The 22,440-nt window shown below is 41.0% G+C and overlaps 2 protein-coding genes across 2 annotated transcripts; one reads left to right on the top strand and one right to left on the bottom strand.

Moving 5' to 3' along the window:
* Positions 1 to 9,053: 9,053 nt before the first annotated feature.
* On the bottom strand, positions 9,054 to 15,358 carry pcyox1 (prenylcysteine oxidase 1). The gene is made up of 6 exons (XM_080847271.1): positions 15,213 to 15,358; positions 14,730 to 14,936; positions 14,448 to 14,622; positions 14,002 to 14,213; positions 13,299 to 13,451; positions 9,054 to 13,020 (listed from the first exon to the last, which is right to left on the bottom strand). Exons 1-6 carry the CDS (start codon positions 15,322 to 15,324, stop codon positions 12,350 to 12,352), a joined length of 1,530 nt encoding a protein of 509 aa, XP_080703397.1. The 5' UTR covers positions 15,325 to 15,358; the 3' UTR covers positions 9,054 to 12,349.
* Positions 15,359 to 17,160: 1,802 nt separating this feature from the next.
* Positions 17,161 to 20,311, top strand: surf2 (surfeit 2). Its single transcript, XM_080847797.1, has 6 exons — positions 17,161 to 17,355; positions 17,572 to 17,723; positions 18,017 to 18,120; positions 18,689 to 18,886; positions 19,950 to 20,086; positions 20,197 to 20,311. The coding sequence occupies exons 1-6, from the start codon at positions 17,281 to 17,283 to the stop codon at positions 20,284 to 20,286; spliced, it is 756 nt and encodes a 251-aa protein (XP_080703923.1). The 5' UTR covers positions 17,161 to 17,280; the 3' UTR covers positions 20,287 to 20,311.
* The last annotated feature ends 2,129 nt before the right edge of the window (positions 20,312 to 22,440 follow it).

Genomic DNA, 22,440 nt, shown 5'->3' with positions numbered 1-22,440 from the left:
AATATCTGTGCATTCTTTTGAATGGCAATTGATATTAAGTGTTTAGATAGTCAGTCCAGTTAAACACAACAAAGGATCTCTAATTTCGATTTTATCCACCAATAGCCTTGGTAGTGATTATTTGAATGAATGAATTCATTAATTCATCAAATAATTAATTACTAGTTAATCAGTTCCTGTATTAAATGTTAAATCTTGCACAAATGGGTTCAGCAAATTGCTTTTTGTTCTATGTTGTAGTAAATGCATGAGCAATTCACCTGCTGCTATGTGCCTCTAAGCATTGAGCACTAAACAGGTTCATGGAAAGCTGCCTAGAGCCTACCTTGGTATCAACTGAATCTGGCACAGACCGAAATTCAAACCTGTACCAGAGGCTTCTGTTCACTAGTTAGGTTGCCCTCAAGGAGCAGTAACGTGTTTCCACTACTCGTTTGACATTTCAAATTGAGCATTAAACAGGTTCATGGAAAGCTGCCTAGAGCCTACCTTTGAATCAACTGAATCTGGCACAGACCGAAATTCAAACCTGTACCAGAGGCTTCTGTTCACTAGTTAGGTTGCTCTCAAGGAGCAGTCAATGTTGTAGAAAAAGTGAGATACTTTTAGGCCTACAATAATGACACATCTGAAGGATAATAGTGTACTATTGCGCTTGTGTCTCATGTGCATCTTGATCTTTTGCTGTGTATTTTATAACGCTGTTGATCCTTTAGAGGGCTTGTACACGTGAACATAAAGTGCTCGAAGTCAAATAATTTAATGTCTAGAAGCACTTCCTTTTTTTTTAACAAAAAATGACACTGCACAGTTAAAACCATCCTTACTTGTTTTGTAGTATCGTAATAACATTATACCCAAAGACAAAGAGAACCAAGTGTGGAAGGAAGCAAGTTTGTCTAATAGGGTGTAATGATTCTTATTTATTGAACAGAATCAGCTCTGCAGTATAATTTCTCCTCTGAAGGGCTTGGGCCACGTCCCCTCGTCCCCTCTCCCCGTCCCTTGTCCCTCATCCAGTGGTTCACTCCTCCAGTGCTGTTGACAGAAAGACATTTAATGTCCCAGACTCTTCAACCAACCAGTTAAGGAAAACAAACATGACCTGGCATGCAGAAAGGTTGTAAATGCCAGAGATGCCCTGAGGTTAACTAAAGCGATTTGAAACATGTTGATGAAGACAATGGCACTCCCGATAACTGTTGGAGGGGGTGTTGGGTGGGGTGGAGGGTGAAAGGACCAGTTGACTCATACCTCAGAATATCCTATAATGACCTAGGCAGGATCGGTGGAGGGATACAGTTGCTGAGCCATGCACACACACGATGCTAGCATAAAATGGGACAATCCGGAGGACATTAATCACCCAGCAATAGCAGCAATAGGGTACTTGGGGACATCGCTGTCCCGGATTGTTGTCCTAGTTACTGAGTCTGTGGTAGCTTGTCTCGAAGAGGCCACAAAATGACCACATCCTCATACGGGGACCGTTAAAAAGGAGTCTGTAAAGGTTTTGGCAAATATAAAGGAGAAATTGCACTCACACCCTTGGGGGAAAAAAGATGTTTCCCTGTAGGGATTGAGTGTGTTTCCGTGTCTTATAAAATGTGTTCCTGGTGATTGAGGAGGGCGGTAGAATGTGAGGTGTCCGCCTTAAACCTTGGGTTACATATTTTGTGCTGGGACATTTTTAACAGCCAAAGTGATGGTTGTCTGTGACCAAGCCCACAACATAATTTCTCACTGTCTTCCTCTTTCTCTCTATCTTTCTCTGTGTTTCACATGCACACACAGACATACACACACACACACACACACACACACACACACACACACACACACACACACACACACACACACACACACACACACACACACACACACACACACACACACACACACACACACACACACACACACACACACACACACACACACACACACACACACACACACCAGACTGACTGATTATTGTAAAATTCATGGGCGGTTACCTTCTTTCTCAGCCAAGCCCTCAGTGGATTCATCTGAGGAATGAGGAGTCAAAGGTCAAGTTACCCTTCATAAAATATGCTTATGTATAACACGCACCGGTATTGACATGACATCTTCATGTTACATTTAAGTGGTTCATATAGAAACAACTTATAACTGTATTTTGCCAGTGTTGTGTGTTGGCTACACAAAGAAAAGAATATTTTTAGATAGATGCGTGGAAATGAGTTGACTTAATTATCATCAGCATCAAGATGTTTTAGACTGAGAGGAAAAACAAACCAGTTGAGACCTATAATTACTTCCCTAAACGGAATCACAATTTCGTTAAAGTCAAAATGCTCTAGATTACCCACACATTTACACTACACACTTCGTTTTGTAGATTAATTTAACCAAAAATACCCACATTTTCCATAATACTGGAGTTAATTTAGACATTTTTATAACAAGACTGACTTATTTATACAGTATGATTAGACACTATATGTAGTATACGGTTGGCTTAAAAAATCCAAACTTGCATATTGGATGTTAACTTAAGAACATTACTTCCTACCTTGTGTTTGTCTGGTGTCCATGGCGGTTAAGGCGGCTGTAACAATATAATAAACAATGCCAGGTTAAGTTATCTGGTAATGATTTGGGCTGTAATATCTGTAGTAAGATCCTGGTAAACAGAAAGTTGTTAAATATATCTTGTGCACCTACCCTCTGATTTCTCTTCAGAGTGTGATTCATCTAAGGAGGATGAAGTTATTATCACACAGATAGTATCATCAGTTATTGCTCTCATATACTCATATAGACACAATCAAAGACAAAAAGACAAGGACACACACACACACACACACGCTGCATGCCTACACACTCATGCAAGTGCGCACAAATATATAAACACACACATACATACACATAAACACACACACACACACATCGGGAGAAAGAGAGAGCAAAGGGCAGGCCAAGCAAGCCAGTGCATTATTACGGTTTGCTAACACTGCACTCTGCTGGCCGACATTGGGTAAGTCAAGCTCCAAAGTAAATATTTTCATTAATTTTACCTTCACTGTTATTGCTTGCATTCTCATCTGCAAGGAAAAAAATTCAGTTACACTGTAATGTCACATTACACATTAACAATCACTAGTTGTAGGAATAGCACTAATAATTAGCAATTACGAAGTATGTTGTCATATTTAGATATTTAGATTCTTACCACTTATGACCTCTTGGGCATCATTTTCCACGTCTGAAAAAAATATATAATCAGATCTTAATAATTTCATTTGACTATTTAAAGTCTCTTTTACTAAAATTGGTCTCAGTATAGTGGCTCGGACCGAGCCATAAACAATTATAAATTGATTGGCTGTTGAGTTTTCTAAACATGTTCAACATTACTTAATAATTTCCATAAGAATAGTAGGGAATATAATCATAACTCTGAAAGGGTGGATTAAGATGTACAAGCCATTGGTATGCCTCACAATAGCAACAATGCAATGTGAAACTACAAAAGTGAACAGAGTCTTCACATTTAGAGAGGAATGGAGTAACTTTTGGTAATGTTTGGTTAATTTTGGTTATATTGGTTGACAACTGCTTTTTTACTCTTTTTAGATTTATCTTTTTTATCAATACACTGTACATTGTGTGTTATGCAAGTTACTTTCACCCCAGTTACTAGTCTTCAGTTCTGGTTATGTCCACAGATCACCTTATAAATATTGAACTTCAGGCCAAATCTGTCATGTCCAAAAGAGTCTTGACTAGGAATTCAGAGATTATCAGAATAAGAGATGATCATATATAAAATAAATATCATGTAAATGTTGTCTTGTACATCACTCCAGGACAAAAAAAAAAGAAACATTTGCTGCCTTTGCAGATTATGTGTCCTTCTGACCCAGGTTTGAGGTTCACCATCAACTGTAAATCTGTGGTACCCCAAAAATGTTCAAATGTTCAAGATTGTGACCCAAATGTGGTTTTGCCAAGATATCAAAACCACTGGACCAGTAAATCGTTAAAGAATGTGCAGGCTTCCTCCCCGGAGACCAGATGACGTAAAAAAGACACAGATGAGGGGATTAATCCCAAGTCGTTTGGTTTTGCTTATATTCACACAAGGACACTGACACCCATAGGTCACCAAAAGTATCATCAGAATCACTATGTAATATGTTTCTAAGGACAGAGTGAATGAGGGAACTTTGAGTGTGTGTGTGTGTGTGTGTGTGTGTGTGTGTGTGTGTGTGTGTGTGTGTGTGTGTGTGTGTGTGTGTGTTTACACCCATTTACTGTATATTTGTGTTTGATTTGTTGTGTTGTGATTTAGTTTATGTCTGTCAGATGCCTCTCCTGCTTGTGCCAACTAGAGCATCTGTTCCCAGATATTGAAATTAAAGCATCATAAAGACAAGACTGTTTCCCATAACCTCATACGACCTCATTGCTTTAAATGGCAGAATCATAATTAAAAATGGCAGCTGTGTCACTGTCTTACCATCTGTGTCCTCCTCTTGGACTACCTCTGCAATAGTAAAAAATAGGAAGAAACTGTAATGAACCAGGTGAAGTCAGTATATTCTTTGGAAAGACAGTTTAAGAGGAAGTGCAGCATGACTTACCATGTGAGTCCTCATCCTGACTTGCCTCTGCAGAAAGGCAACGTTGTAATTACTTAACACGTCATTAAAGATTAATACATTCATTATTAAAGACAGGACGTTCATAATAAGAGGAAATTGAATCCTACCCATGTAGTGAGTGACTTCCTCAGTCTCATCCTCCTCACTCTCTTCCTCGTCTGAATGAGACACAAAGATGAAAGACAAGTGTTTGGTGCGAGACACCTTCAGACGTAAAGAACGTTATGTATTCATCAATTAAGCAGTTCAACGCGCTGAGTGTATAAATGCAGATCATCACAAACATTATGCAACCATGGGAAGCTCAAGACACCACTAGAGGGAACAGGACTGTCATGAAGGGCTGTTGTGGACTGTACTGGACCGGACTTTTACCTCCTGCGGCTTGGATCTCCTCAGCATCCTCCACTTTGGCCGCTTCAAACTGATCTATTACACATCCAGAAGAAGGAACTTCAGGGAAGCACTGAGTATGGGAAGCTAAAGACACCACTAGAGGGATCAGGACTGTCATGAATAGCTGTTGTGATCAATAGTCAGGACAGATCATTAGAGTACTGGACCGGACTTTTACCTCCTGCGGCTTGGATCTCCTCAGCATCATCCACTTTGGCCGCTTCAAACTGATCTATTACACATCCAGAAGAAGGAACTTCAGGGGAAGCACTGAGTATGGGAAGCTAAAGACACCACTAGAGGGATCAGGACTGTCATGAATAGCTGTTGTGATCAATAGTCAGGACAGATCATTAGAGTACTGGACCGGACTTTTACCTCCTGCGGCTTGGATCTCCTCAGCATCCTCCACTTTGGCCGCTTCAAACTGATCTATTACACATCCAGAAGAGGGAACTTCAGGGGAAGTAAGAAAACTCACTTTGCTAAATCACTTAATTAATTTAACTGAATTAGGAAGCAAGAGGCCTAAATGGGCTTTTTTTCAGGTCAAAGTCTTTTTTAGGGTTCACAAGTGGGGAGGAACTGGCATATTATTAACTCTACAAGCTGTAACGGATGTGAATTTATGAGATAATGGCAGAAAGTAAAAGGTGAAAAATGGGCCTGAAACTGGTTGAGGTTGTAAGCAAACAAAAGCGGGGGGGGGGGGGGGGGGGGGGGGACAATGACACTAACAGACAACCAAAACCTTTCATTGGCTTATAAGGTTGTTATAAATCCCTAGGGTTAGAGTACTCGACTGGGTCTCTACCATGGGCAGCCTGAGTCTCTTCAGCATTCTCCACCTGGGCTGCCTCAAACTCCATCTGATCTAGTGGCAATCAGGGAGAGAGAGATCATGAGAGAGCACTCCATAGAAAGATTAGCATAATGTATTACTTCTACGTGGTAACTAGAAAACAAAGTAATACTTTTAATTACACAACAAAAACCAAAGTACTAACACAAAATTATGGCGATTAATACAGCACATTTCTAAAATGACAACATGGACACAAAAAAGTGTCACTGGCATTTTTAAAAGGGTGTTTTTTCTGTGGTGAGTGTACTGCAACAAAGCAGAACTAACAGAAAAAGTAGACTGTTAATTTACTATATTTTAACAACTTTTACCTCTTTTCAGCAGCAAAGTCAGTTTGTCCACTGCTGACACAAAGAGAGAAAAGGGGTTACAATGACCCCAATGGTTCTAGTCAGGATATAGCCTAGAGTTGGCACAGGCCCAACAGACCAGAACCACTTCATAATCTCCTACTATTAGAGTTAAACCACAGAAGTCTCAGTCACTCACACTGTGGCAATCAAAAAATGATCTGAATATTCACTTAGCCAGAGAGAGGCTGTTATTATTGACTATTGTAATTATTCACATGTGATAGTCTGGAGGCAGGGGGAAGACGGGGGTTTGGTGTACAACGTTACCGTACCTTCCTCCTCAGATGAATCCTCCTTCTCCTCAGATGCCAGTGATGCAGCTGTGGCTGGATATATCACAGAACATCAGTCAGTTTTTAACCATAGACCTTTAATCAGTGTTAACCAACGTCCATGTACACCTTGAATCCCCAAAGATCTACACATTCACCCATGCAGAGGAGTATGTCCTCCAATGTTGTCATTTGTGTGAAAATATAGTTTTTTCTCTTAGCATTGCACAAACAGACACAAGACCCAGACACTAAATTTGTGACAAATGTCGTACAAATTTTAGTTTAGTTTAGTTCAGTGTGTAGAGCTGCATTATTGTCTGAACCAGAATATCTGAGGCTTTGCATCATTTGAATAGCTTTGCTTCCCCTCAAAGTATTTAAATGTGCAGTAAGAGTAAACATTACACAAAATAACAAACATTTCAAACACACCAACATACGCCAGAAATATGCACCACCATTACAAATGACAACTTAATATTCTCACCATATTGTAAGCCTGCGATGGCTAAGAACACAAAAATGGGCACTCCAACTCTCATGTTGCCGAGGCTTGAAGTGGGTCACTATGTCTCACAAAAGTGCTCGGTGTCTGTCCGCACTTTGAGTTGTGTTTTCATCAGGGATGCCTATTATACGGCCCGGGGGCATCACATGCTTGGCAAACGCTGGCAGACATCATCCTATTGTCCGTGGCTACCTGCAGGCAGCTGGGTGTCACATCGGGGGATCAGGGACAGACATGGCATTATTTGGGCAGAGAATGGGTGGCATTGTTCCCCTCGGAGTCAGATGGTGCTTTATTTTGGGTGCCGGGGTGTGCCGGTGATATGTGTATGAAGGGAAGGGGAGGAAGGGCATCTTTCCTCATATTGTTGACAGCTAAAGTTCTTTCCTCTTTCTAATACAACAAAATACAACAAAAATGTGAACTGGATGTGTATCAGACGCAATGTGCGGATATTTAGGACCACGCTGAGACCAAACAAAACCGGTAATTGTGTAAATGATGCCAGTGAACCATGCTCTGTCCTCACTTGCATTCATCCAGATCTAGGCTATGCATTCTAATACATTCAGTCTGAACCATAACAATGCACGTGGACGTTTTTGCACTGCATGGTACATTATTATACCTTGGATTATCAGCCAGCACTAACAATATTACCAGCTGTACTTTGTGAGTTTGACCGAGAAGAAAACTATGTGGGCCAGTAAGAACAAGATGACTTTGTGGTTTATAATAACACACAAAGTTCTTATTCCTGAAATCATCACTGCCATTGAGCAAACCACACAAATAACCTATTTTTTCCTTTGTCAAACAACTCCAATTTCCCAGCAGTGCCTTGTCAGTTCTTGAGCCATAATATGGCTGCCATAAAAGCATTTAACAGGATTTGGACCTTTGTCCACTCTGTGTGTTCCTGTTTATAACCCTCGCCATAATGATCCAGACCCAGACTAGAACAATTAGTCCCAACGCTCGCATTTTGATTTTAAAGTTAGGCAAACACGTTTCCACGATCATAAAACTAAAATGATCAAAAGTTTTGCCTCAAGCCAGTCCTGTGTTCTAACATCGGTCAACGTAGTGACCAAGGAACATCTGTGTCAATTGAGAATTGACCGCAAATTTTCTCCAACACACAAATTATCTGCATTTTTACTCCCTCAAAGCCTCTTGACCTCAAAATCTTTGGAAAGTACATTCTGTACTCATCACTTCTAAAGCGTAAATGAGAAGTGATAGAGATTAAGCCAGTATTTCCCTCCCAAGCTCGCCACAAGTCAAACCCATTGTTCAACACACAGTATTAGGGTTTTAAGGTTACCAATGCAAATGAATGAGTAAACTATCAACCATCATAAGATTAACGGTTAACACTGAGCAAACTCTGGCCCATTATCTAATAAAAATGGGTCTGTTAAAGAATTGTTACACTTTAACTCACATTTAATACAAGTGAAAGAGGAGTTGATGATTCCTCTGCAAATATTTACATTGGAAAGCTAATATGAGAAATTCAGAGAACAACAGATATGCACATACTTTTATGAAACAAAAGTGTTTCTTCTTGCAAAAAAATATTTTGGATTTCAATCAATGTCCAATTATTTTGCTTTCAAACTAAGATTGAAAACATCGTACAATTTAAATTTGGAACTAAATTGGATGGTCTGGCGAATGGTCTTACAACTAACAATTACAATTCTGTTAAAATGTACCTAACATTATGGTGGGATTAAGAAAAACACACTGCCACTCAAATACTGTTGTAGAATGTATTCATGTTTTTTTCACATTGAATAATCCATGTTGCACTAAGTTGCTAAACATATTTATATACTCATATGATGGTAAGGTTCTAAAACTAAAAACTATAAAAATATCACTGGGCACAATAACAACAGACATGGTTCTCGATGTTTTACTAGTTTATTGGGAACATAAACAAAGACATCACTGTCAACTTAATCACAACCAGCTCAAGTAACTCTCACTACCCTGAAGTGGTCAATGCACATAAACTATGACCAAAATCCCTCCCACATGGCACAGATACGGTCCAGTGGTAACAGCACAAAAGCACATGGAATCATACATTTTTCAGATCCAATATTCCTGCAGTGTAAACACAGACAAAAAAGACGAATAAAAACTATCACATCTCACAAAACAAAACACCAAAAACATTTCCGTTAGCATTTTAGTGCTCTAGCTTAAACGGTCATAAAAAAAATCAACTATGATTTAATTAATTATTGCCGGTTTTTTGATTTAACCAAGATGTCAAGTTCACAATGTAGATCGCCTGAATTATGACCAAACCATCAGTCAGATTGTTAAATCACTTTAATTAATCACATAACACATAATTTCTTCATTTAGAGATTTTGTCATTAGGCACATAATGCATGTCACTTCATTTTGCATTAGAATATTTCCTCTCACTCACTCAAACAGTGGGTCAGTGTTAAATCAGGATTGGGTATTCTAAATTCAGAATACAATTGGAAAAGTTTCATTAAGGTTCATATTAAAGTTGATAGAGAAAACATTAAGCTTGGTAAGTCAGATATATGATTAGTTTTTTTTTAAACATAGATAGGAACACAAGAAAGAATGCCAACAATATGACATAAACTTCAGCTTCATTCTACAATTATTGCTTTTCCAACCAGCAGTACAAAGATGCTCAGAAAGCACAGGAGTAACTGTGGAAAGAAATACACCCTACTTAACCTTACTGTCACCTATCCTCTTGGGTTAGTTGTTCTCTCATAAATTCTATTCAATTCTGTTTGCCTACATAGCGATATAAAAAGCAAACGTCTCCAGGCGCTTTATAGCACACAGAGCCTAAAGGAGGAACAGAGTTGACAGTGGCAAGGAACTCTTAGCTTTTAACAAAAATTCTTGAGCCGCAGACATCCCCTAACAAAGACTTTTACTATTTATAATAGTGCTGGAGTCTTTCACTGATTGTTACTTTGGGGATAGCATGATCCTGGTTGTCTCGGTCTGCTCTCACCACGCTATTGCACTCCTATCTGGTAGGGGGCGTCCACAGACTGTCACAGGATCAGATGAGAGCCTGGTGCAAAAGGTCAGAGCACAGTACTTCTCATGAAATCGCAGTTTGGTCCTGTTGTCACGGCAACACACATCTGTTAACAAACGGTCCTTACTCTTATTCTTAAAAAACGTAAAGGCACTTTTGGAATTAGAGGTTATTGCAAGGGACTCACTAATCAAGCATAGGAATTAAAATTCTAGCAGTACCTGAATTTAAACAATATGAGTACAAAATCCAACAAATATTAACAAGGCAAATAGCAATCCAGGGTGGAAACACTTTTCTGCTGACATGTAAAACACACAGCAACTTTCCACTTATGACAAGCACTGGGGTAAAGAGACAACCTGATTGTCCTGTATGAAGACTACATTTGCGTTGTTGTTTATGATAATTTGGCATTAGCACACCATCACAACACATGAAGACAGAAAGACCATCTGGAAAAGTCACTCACTACAGGCAACAAGCTCCTGTCTATGCAACTAAAGAGGATTTCTTATGAAACATGTCTAAAGGACATAACATAATTAACCAATTCGTTTTTTTGAAAATGTTTTGTTTTAAAAAGTTTTTGTGAAAATAATGACCCACTGTTGCTGTGCTTACATCACAAACAAAGACAGACTAACTGGAATATATCAAAGACGCCTGATGAACCGTCAGAGACCGGAGACATTTCTCTTAGTATATACTAGAGTGGTTTTCAGAATTTCCTCATTCGCTGACCATATTGCTATATCAGTGGTTTTGAAAGGCAATGACCAACGATGTCAATGGCTTATCCAGTCAAAGAGGTTCATGAAAGGTTAGGAGGATAAGGACTAACACACCATGTCTGTCTTCCTCTTATTGCTCAATTTTCTCTCACAGTGCATGTCAGAATACAGTACAAAATGAGTACACCTAAAGTACTCGAAAACTGCAGCATCAGCCAGCACAGTGACATTTTGTGTGAAAGTTAAAGGCCAACCTCAGAGAACAAACAGTCAATGAACAACCCACCCTGAAACACATTTAAATGGTTTTAAGACAAAGAATAATAAAACAAAATTATGAAATTGGAAAATTCACAAAGTAATTGCCTTTGTGGTCTGTTACTAGGCTGGTCAAATGTGTCGTCCATTGACAACCTTGTGTCTGTGTCTAGGACAACCATGACGTTGTATTTCATGCTGACCTGTTAAGCCCTAGCATTTTAGACTTGTTTGTCTTTACGTAGTCTTCACTTTAGGTATGATTTCTAAAGGGCAAGTCCAGATTAAAGTCCTTCTCTTGATCACTAGCGCTAACAGTTGGACAGTTGGATATTTCACATCTCGAAGAAATAGAATCACACAGCATCAAATGTGTGTCTTAAAACAGCTTGAAAGTCTTTCATGGTGGATTTTTGTATTACAAAAAGTTGGTGGTCATTCCTGGAGGACCACTGGTCTGGTAATTCAATTACAAACAATTTTCACTTCTAGCCAGCACTTTTAAGGTTAGTACTTTAGGTCCAGCAACAGCAGGCACCAGCATCTGTTTTGTTGTTTTAAATTTTGATGAATGAACCCTTCCACAAACACCAAAGCTGCTTTTCCCATTTGAAACTCCAAAAGTCGTGTTTCGTGGACAGAATATTTAAAGCAACACTATGCAACAATTTTCATGAAACATGGTCATGTGAAGGACAGATAAACTCATCGGTCCACTCATTACCACTAGCTACCCAGGCTATGCACGATGTAGCTCTGTGGTGTAGGAAGAAACACCTAGTGAACATTACCAACTGAATCACCAAAAGACACCTTGCTTGCTAGCTTTTATCAGTGCAAATTGGGCTCTTGGTGGTGTTTGCGAGGATTCTATATGGCTTTTCATTTGCTTGACAGGTTTAGATCAAACCTCCTTACTGTTGCTTAAAGTATAAGAAAAGTGGCTACTGACAACACCAACAGATTTATCGGTCTATTCTCTTTCAAATATCCTTTAAAATCAATGCTTTTGCTCTGTTTGCCTGTGCCATATTAGTTTAACTATGGTTGTCTCCTGGTGGATGTGTTCATTCATGTCTGACTATGCAGCACTATTTTAAGGATAATTATTGGGGATGGGAGAATAGTTTTAGGTGGCTGTGGGCGTTTGACTAAACTAACAGAGGCAAAGAGTGTCACCTCACAGGAACATCTCCATGTCTCCTCCTCTCCACCCCCATACCAGCGCCTGCTATCCCCTTGCCACCAAGCCTCTATAGCTCCCCCCTCAGGCGGGTGTGCAGGTCCTCCTGGTCCACCTTGGGTGCCTGGCCGTGCCAGCGGTGGTGGGCCAGCAGCGCCAGGTTGCGGGCCGAGATGGCGCTCATCTCCATGGCGCTGGCGGCCCACTCCATGGCGTTCAGGTAGTAGAGGTGCTCGTGCAGCTCGAAGGGCGGCGTCCCGCGGTGCGGGGGGCTGTAAGCTGGGTACGCCAGCCAGCGTCTCTCCGACACCACATCCCATGACGCAAAGATGGCGCTCAGCTGCTCCTGCGTGAGCGAGTGTGGCGAGAACACCTTCCACACGCCGGTCTGCGATGCCGGCGGTCGCACGTAGCCCGGAGGGATGCTCACCGGGTCCAGGGAACTCAGGCTTTGAATATCCAGCCGCTTGTGGTCAGTGGTGAGGATGTCCGAGTAGAGGAAATGGGCCGGGTCAGCCCCCGAACCCAGGTAGGAGACGTTGAGCATGCCGTGGACCAGCGTGGCCACCGTCTGGTGGTAGCGACCGGGAAAGTGGGAGGGGACGAGCGGGGAGAAGCCCACAAAGGCGATGTCCGATAGGCCCTGGTGTAGGGGCGTGGCCACGATCACAATGTCGTAGAGTGAGTGAGCTGAGCCTGATTGCTTGACGTAATTGACCTCATAGAGGTTAACGGAGTTACCTGGCAACAAGGAGAGCAGAAAGAGTGAGTGTGAAAGTAGAACTCTTACTGATTGAGTGGATCAGACTGTAGATGATCAGTGTACATTAGCTTGCTACCTATGATCTAAAAACATTAATGAATTACATTACAGATGATGCGAAAGTCTATGATTACTGTATACATGTTATCCAATTTTAACCACAGATCTAAATATTATGTTTCATGATACATCATTTCACAGACCTAAAACCTTGACTAAAACTGCAGTAGAAGAGTTGACTGAAGCAACTTCATACCACTCTTGGAGGATCTGTGCTTGATTGCGATGGCGGTCACGCGTGCCTGGATGAGCTCTGCCTTGCTGTGGTACAGGAGCCCGGAACACACCCTCTTATTACCTCCGTCCACTGCCCACAGCCCTGAGTCCGCCCCGGCCAGAGATACAGCCCCTGCAGGACCCAAAACAGCACCGGCTCACACTTCTCCACGAGCACAGGAGGAGGTCTACAACAGTCTGAGACTATTTCATGGACAAAAGGGCTAATATTTAAAGCTACACTATGCAACAATTTTCATATTAATATTAATGATACATGGTCATGTGAAGGACAGATAAGCACATCTGCCATTCCCAGTAGACTGCCAAGGCTATGCACTATGTAGTTCTGTGGTGAAGCTGGAAGCACCATGCGGAAATGTAAAAAAGGCACGCCATCGCCAACTGGATCTCCAAAAGACACCTTGCTTGCAAACTTTTATCATTTCCAATTGGGCTGTTGGCGAGGTTTTTATATGGATTTTAGGTAATTTGCTTGATAATTTTAGACCAAACCTCCTTAATGTTAAGTATAAGAAAACTGGCTACTGGCTACAGCTACCGATTTATCAGTCTGTTGTCTTTAAACTATCCATTGAAAGCAAAGCGTTTGCCTTTGCTATATTAGTTTAACTGTAGTTGTCTCCTAGTATGTGTCCAATTATGTCTCACTATGCACATACCCACAAAACCATTGATGCGGACACTCTGGCCATAATTGACACGAGTGACAGGGGCCACAATGTCATTCAGGAAGCTCTGAGAGAAGCCCTCCCCCATCATGGCTTCCTCCAGTGTCTGATTGGCTAAGGTAAGAAAGGCATCCCCACCCATCGCATGTAAGAGCCTGTCAACACTGGAGAAGGCATAGCCAAACTGCTGGTATTGGTAGATTCTGTGGAAACCGAGAGAGGGAGGGAGTGAGAGAGAGAAACAGAGAGAGGTGGATAGATGGAGAGTGTATATGTGTATGAATAAATCAACTCATCAATCATATTAATACAATTTTGAAAGATAAGAAAGCCTCAGTCAGTACATTTTACATTAAGGGGATCTATGTTGTGATCACATGTGCAAACTAAATTTCATTCTACTTGCTTTCCAGAGTATGCAGTTGACGGTGATTCACCTCATGAACTTGTCCAGAATGCCTTCCACCCACATGTACATGCGCAGGAAATTGAACCCATATCGCCATACCAACCGCAGGATGTTGACAATAAACCAGTCACTCTCCTCAAACATCAACTCCTTCCCATCAAAGATGGCCATTTTAGAGGGCACATCCTTACGTGGATTCAGCCCTACAATTAAGATAATGGGGGAAAAGTTGCAATTTCATTTCAGTGCATTAATTTAAAATGCTTTCACCTGCCCTACTGATCTGAGATTACTACTAGACCATCCTTACCTAGTTTATCCACAAAGTGCTTCATGTGCAGGTTGAGTGGGTGGATGATGGCCCCTCCTGTCTCATATTCAGCTCCTGCAATGTTCTCTGTGGCCAGACGGCCCCCAACCGTTCCTGTCTCAAAGATGTCGATCTTCACGCTTGCTCCAAACTCCTGCCGCAAAAAGTACGCAGCGGCAGTGCCTCCGATACCTGCTCCAACTATGGCTACAAAAAGGTGACAAAACAGCTCTCAGAAAAGGTTCCCCTTACATGAAGTAACCGTGGAACACAGAATACTGCGTCTGTAGTGGCACTAGATGAACTAAAAAGTGATTTCAAATTACATTTCAAGCAGATATAAATTGAACACATCCCCTCCTCGGATTAAGGATGATTACACTGCATTTTGGAGCAACAATATATTTCAAAGATGTTTTGTACATTCGCTTTTGGACATCCTATATCATTTTATATTATGAGAGAACATATTAGAGAGCTCACCAATTTTCTTGGGTTGATCTCGCAGCTCTGGGGCAGAGGCAAGACCTCGTTGTCCAAACTGACAGAGCCCCAGGAACACAAGAGTTCTGATTGGAAGTTTTTGTTGAAGCATTGTTGGTTGATTTATAAATTCTTTAATAATACTGACACCTAGGAGGGGAAAAACAAGACATAAATATGACAGACAATCTAAGATGAACTAAATACAGTTGTGTTTCAACATAATACATCAATAAAACCTGCTAAGAATATAACTTGAATATGTACAAGGGCACCCCAACAGAACATTGGAGTTCCTCAAAAGTAAAGCTAAGACCACGCTAAAACATGGATACACATACACCAGTAAAGTTACTCAGGGGTTTAGAAAGGAGGAAGTAGTCACACTAAGTCTAAACGGAATCAAAGTGAACTTTACTCCCACATTAACAAGGACCAAGATCAAAGTACCTCAGACAGATGATATACAAGTACTCACAAAAATACAGTTAACGCTACATCGGCGAAACTCTAATATGAACACATCCACAGACATATAAATGTACTGTCCATGTAACTTATGACATGGAATCTAATTCAGTAATTTGCTTGTTACGTCTGTGTGTAACTTCAGAAGGTTTTAACATAACAAGGACGTTTGATGACAGCTAGACATAAAAAGGCACAACAACACAAAGCTTGAGCGAATTACTGCTTTTGAAACCGCATTCCGAACACATGATTTTGCATAAGCACACCTGACAAGACAAGTCACATTAGCTAAAGCAGCAAGCTAGTGAGTGATGGTGGAAAACCTTAGCTTCTTTTACAACACATCGTAAAGTTAGCAGTTCGCTAAGTGGCTCAAGTAACATTCATATCCAAATGTATACCATATTCAGACATTTCTGGCATGTTAGACTTATTTGAGGAGCTATATGTTCTAGTCTAACTAGTTACAGAGATATACAGTTTGTAGCCTTACTTCTACTTTCCTAAAACAACTGGTACTATGTTAGCTGGCTAAGATTAGTGATTTTACTTTAAACTTAACTTGTTGGCATAACTTAATGTCATGTTCATCCCGGAATCGTTTCCATGTCACCACATACCATTTTCGTAGAAGTATAAAAAGTTTGCAAGTCAAAGTAACTTTAACATTTAAGCTCTAACTACAAAGTAAATAGTGAGTTCGAGGTTAGAGTCACACTCCCTGTCACTACTTCAGCGCAGGATCAGAGAATTTCCACTGGAAGACGGGCTCTGGCAGGATCTTTGACTCATAACGAGTGGTGTTGACAATCGCTCCTTACCGCCACCTTTTGAATTGGAGTATACAATACAACTCCATTTTTACGACTAGCATTGCTTCACTAGATACAGTTAATTAGCCCTTGTTTTAGCTCGGCTTTAATTCATATTTCACCCAGAAGAGTGTAATTAAAATCAATTAATTAACCTTGTGAATTTACCAACTATATAATGTAGTTTGTGGAGGACAGTTTTTTGTAGCAGCAAACAATACACAACAAAATAACACGTCCCTACACAATGTCACCCTTAAAGTCCCAATGCCATCAAAGGTGCTCAATTGTCATTGCTTCATATGGGACTACGGTAAAGGCTGGTCTGCTTCGTTGATTTTGTTGCTTCACAAAGAATATGCAATAATTTGGAAGCATGTAGTGGTAAACTGTCCTGTAGCCTACTAACTAAATGCACCTTTACCTAATGCCCAATGAAAAACACATTAGTACCTTGCGTAATTCACATATTCTTCATACATTTACTAACTTATTGTTTTATTGTTACCTTGTTGTTTCCAGTTTGTTGCATTGTTATGTTCATCACTGAGATTGTGTTAAAACAATTATAAATATTAAACCTTAAATAAATATATAAACCTTTATTTTGATGACTTTGCTTCTAAGTTTGACCCGGAACTACAGTTCTAAAACAGTAGCTTAATAATGCCGTCTTCACCACACATTTCTCACCTCATGCAGTGAAGTAAAATTATGTGAAATCTTCATGTTGCTGTAACGTTACGGTTTTTCTATTCCAAACATTGCCCGTGATACACGTGAAAATGGCGGATCTACCAACAGACCTGAAAGATTTTCTTCAGAATCACCCTTTCCTTCAGGTCATTGACGCCAACAAGGTTTGCACCTAAATATTTTCCTAAACAAGATAGATGTGAAAACCTATTTTCTCTCTGGAAGTTTTATGCCATGATCTTCCTGCTGCCACATCATGCTAATATAGACCACAGCTTTAAATTACAATATTGTTTTCTGGTTAATTAAACATTGTTGGCCAAGTACGATGCGTATGACCAAGTTTGAGCTCCTTATTCACTGGAATTATCATACCTCAGATCAAATGCACCTTGAATGGACACGAGTTTCCCTGCAACCTGACTGAACTAAAGAACTTTACTTCGGGGAAAAAGTTCAAGAAATTGAGCGCGGTTGCAGAATTTGACTACAATCAGTATGAGCCCCACGTGGTATCAAGTATGAAAGAGCCGTAAGTAAACATTGCATAGTGGGACGTTATGCATGTCACCGTAAATGTTAGTATGACGTATAAGTTGTATTGCTTTGTTCTTTGTAGTATGTTATTGGGCTACTTTATAACGTTAGCTCTGTCACCACTCACTACTTCTTGTCAAATGTATTTCGCCTGTTCATTAACATGTGAACTTTGATTATTGCATTGCTGACAATATAACATTGAATATAAGAAACATAATTGTGTGGCTGGCTCCTGTGCAAAAGCCTTTAAAAGCACACTGTGCAATTTATTGTTGTATCCCACAGCAATCATCTCTTCTGCAAACTGACCCTTCGACATATCAATCGCCTTCCTCACCAAGTTCTAAGGCATGTCAATGGGAAGCGGTTTCAGAAAGCGCTGCAGAAATGTCAGTATCTCTCCCTCCTTCTAGCACTGATAATATGACCCCTTGCCATGTGACCTTTAATACATTGGTTTCTCCCCATCACCTCCTTTGAAAAGATCTATTTATGATACTCAGGAAGTTAATAAGTTATTAAATTAATTGTTATTATAAATACATTCATATCATCTGCTCTGAAAAGTTTTTGATGGCATCTGTATAGGAGAGTTCCATGTGGTGTTTATGTGGTGTTGTAGCTCCAATAAACTTACACCACCATGGTTATAAATTCGATTCTCAGTGTAACCATAGCCAGTGGGTTCAGTGCTGTGTAGTAAGTAAACCACTCTCCCCGTCACCCTGACCTCCTTGCTAGCACGCCCTCCTCCCTTGTCAAAAGTTGCGAGTTTGAATCCAGCGCGGGACTGTGCTTCTCCGCGCAGGTTACACCAGGAAAAATACAAACTGAGGACATGTATGCCTTCTCAGTATTTATTGGAGAGCGTCAGTAAAATGAATGAATGACATTATTGTTCTTAGATGTGATTTTGCCAAGGCTTGGGTCTAAATTTTGTGTGGCATACCTGTGCAGACAAGGAGTGCCAGCAACAGGGAGTGGAGTATGTCCCTGCTCCTCTCCGGCAGAAGAAGCGACCCAGGGAAGCAGATGACTGCAGAAGTGAACGACAGAACAACCACAAGAAAAAAGGAAACGGAGAGATGTGGGAGCCTAACTCCAGTGAGGGAGAGGGCAGTGATTCAGAAGACAGCTTGTCAGACCTTTACCCATGTCAGTATTTATGTTTTGAAAATTCACGTTTCTATTATTCTGTTTTTTTCATGTGCCTTTCATGTGATGGTGATAGAAGTTGTATAACGTCAGGCTCTTATATATTGGTTTGCTATAAATATTTAGGGATATGAAGACTTCAGGACATCACAGAAGCTCTGAAACCCTTTGGTTTCATCTTGCTAATTTATTAATGTTTCCAGTGCTTGAAAAGTCAGTATAGAGCTCAATACTGGCATCTCTACTGAGTGTCTAAAGCCACAGGTACCTTCCAGTAATTGTGTGATCTGTCAGCTTTGGCTGGTTTGCAGAAGTGACACATAATCTCATTTTGGATAGTATGGATAGCATGTTGCCACTGACATGCATGTTAAAACATCTACACATAAACAAATACAAGTTTTATAGTGGGTTCTCTGTAGATTAACAAGCTAACTGAAAGGCAAATCCAATACCAACTTTTAGATTTATCAGAGGTCTGAGCACTTCAGTGAACAATGACTATGGCCATTCTCTTTATCTGTTACAAAAGACCTACTAACAGATGATACTAAGAAAAAGCTGAAGTCAAGACAGCCAAGGTGAAAGAAGACAGGTTGTAGTTTGTGGATGCATTCAGAGACATTAGTAGGTTGAAAAGCCTTTAAGATAGTTAGAGTGCTAGACTATTTTGGTTTCTCTAGCTATGTAATAAAGGGGAGAACATTCTGATACGGATTGGTCCTGAATAGGGCATTGGATGCTGTTGAGAAAAAAACATGGTGAAACAAGCCAACTGCTTCTCTTTCACTGCTATGTAGAATGAGGACTGTCATAAACTTCTTTCTGTTGACATAAGAAGGAAAGCAGCCTTTTTCTTTCTACTGACAGGTCAACCTGTTGGAGTACTAAATCTGAGGATATCTTTATAATATGAAGTTTAGATCAAATGAAGGGACTGAATATGGGAATGTTGCTGCTTGCTACATCTGTAGCCTACTAAAGTAAACATGGAGACAGAGGATGTGGTTCTGTGCAGTGTACTCAGCTGTGATTGATTTTCGCCATGTTTTCTTCTGCACAGCAACCCTCTTTACTGTAAATGAGCCAGAGAAAACGGCAGGTGGGGAGGAAGATGGAGATGATTTTGAGACCGATAATGAGGAAATGGAAGTTTCTGCCACGGAGGAGGAGAAGCAGGGTCCACAGAAACGCAAAAAGGTTGGCAATAAAGACATTTATAATGATCTTTTGCTATAATGGTCAATTACCTTGGCAATGTTGCTTTATTTATTGTCACTGCTAATATGATATTCTCTCAATTATAACAGATGCAGTCTGGAAACTTTGAGAAGAAGTTTAAGAACAGCAGGAAGAGAAAAGGGTTTAAATTCACTGATAAAAACAGAAATGGGAAATAAAATGCTTGGCTGTTTATTGACTGACTACTTGACTGATTTGTGTTTTTGTTATCACATGGATGGTAGATAAGTAAGCTTTTAATTCCTATTTGTTACCTGATTTATATGAAAAACATACTCAATGAAGTTAACATTCTTTATAAACATGCAACATACACAGCCCGCTGTCCTGACCTTTCCAATATTTTGGGGGAAAACTGACAAATTAAAGGTCAAGCATTTTCTTAAACATTAAACAAGTATTAGTAGTGGACTACTGGCATGCATCATACTGGTTCACACTAAGGTTATTTCCCAGGAGACTATCTTTCTATTTAGAATACGTAATTACACATGAGAGGCTCCACTTAGTGTTTTACACCATTGTCCCACTCCATTCGCACCTTCAGGCGTGGGGTCTTTCCAATATTCTTCTAAAATATGACGCTTCTGACGTTGGCCAGAAGGGGGGAGACTGCGAGTACAATCGCACATGTCTGCTGAAGCTCTCGATTTGTCGTGGAGATAAGACCAAAATGCTAGTGTGAAACACTTTTTCGGTAAGGATGTAATTCTTACTTTAATCTTACGGCTGTTTCTTCCGTTGCATTTCAACGAGAAAGTGTTTAATTAGTGCAGTGAAATTCACGATGGTTGATATGGTGTCTTGGTCCGATGCAACATAAACAAACAGGCTAACACAGGGAATCAGACAAAAGCGATTTAATACCATGCATATTATCATGCAGTCATTACGTTACCATCAGAGACGCGAATTGCAACATACACAATGTTGCGATTAGTAGGCAGTTTAAAGATGGAGTTTGCTGCAGCTTTGGTGAAATATGATGGTAAAGGATGATGGCTAGCTGTATACTAGCAATTCAAGCTAGCCTCTCTGCAGGATTTGTAGAATCTGTTGTTGCTGTGCGCGACCCCTATTTTCCTGAGTAATTTGTAGTTTCATTTGTATTTTCAGTGATTTTCGGTTCCAAACCCGAAGCCAAAAAAAATCTTCGTTGCTATCCACACATCTAAGCGAATAAGACAACATGGCAAGCTCATCTCCGCGGTTTACATGGTGTGCCTGTCGTAAGCACAAGATCCCATCCAAGGACACCCACGAGCTGTGTCCGCACTGTCTGGGCATTCAGCACGCTAAGGAAGCCGTGCTGGAATATGGAAAATGCCCTCATTGTGCCAAAATGGACTGGAGCAGTTGCATCAACCGCCTTACGAAGGTGCAGGAAGTGATGCATCGCGAGAGTCAGCAACGGAAGCACGAAGCTGCTCAGGCTGGGGTGCAGCCTAAACCCGAGACCACGACTGCACCTGTCAGCGAAGCCAAACCTGTCCAGGATGCAGTCTGTAGTACTCAGCCTGCACCTCACCCTGTGGCGGTCACCCCTGGCCCCACATCGTCCACCATGCCAGTGGTGTTCACTATTCTGTCTCCACCTCCTGTCCCTGCTGAGTCCAATGCAAACCTGGTTAAGGGCTCCTTTATGTCCCATGTCGCAATTCAGCAGTCTGCAGACTCCACTCCATCTCTGAGCTACCAGAGTTCCCACCCACTATCCACTAGTTCTCACAAGAGAAAGCGCCTATCCAAGTGCCACTCTCGCTGTTCAAAGCACTCCAGTAGGAACTATGGACACAGGAGGAGGTGCTCTTCATCCTCGTCCTCTTCGCCTTTCTGGAGTTCCTCAGACTCCTCCTGTGTGTCTGCTTTAAGGGAGAAGCAGCGGCGCAGAGAAGCACGCCGATTTCAAAAGCCGAAGGAGCTGCATGACCGTCTGCTCCAGGTGGTTGAGCAGAAGCTGGAGGCCCAGCAGCAGGCCATGCAGATACAGTGGGCCTTGATGGAGAGGCGCCTGGAAGCTCTGGAGAAGAGAGATTCAGAGGCACCAGCCGGCAGGGCTGTTCATGCCCCTCAACCATCCACATCCTCTCAGGCCGAGGAACAGAGAGACTGGTCCGGATCCACCAGCGATGCAGTGGTGACTGGCTCCATTCCTCTGACAATTATCAAACAAGAAGAGGAGGCATCCTCAGTTTTGTTGGCATCAAAACCAAAGGCAGCTCCTGAAGCAGAGAGAGAGGGTGGGTCTTCACATCCGGAGGATGCTGTTTCCAAGCAAGATATCCTCACCGCTAAAGAGCTTCAAAACCTCA

Source organism: Sprattus sprattus, assembly GCF_963457725.1.
Source record: "Sprattus sprattus genome assembly, chromosome: 11".
NCBI classification, from domain to species: Eukaryota; Metazoa; Chordata; class Actinopteri; order Clupeiformes; family Clupeidae; genus Sprattus; species Sprattus sprattus.
The sequence above is the reverse complement of the archived record's forward strand: the minus strand, read 5'-3'. Positions and strand labels throughout refer to the sequence as shown.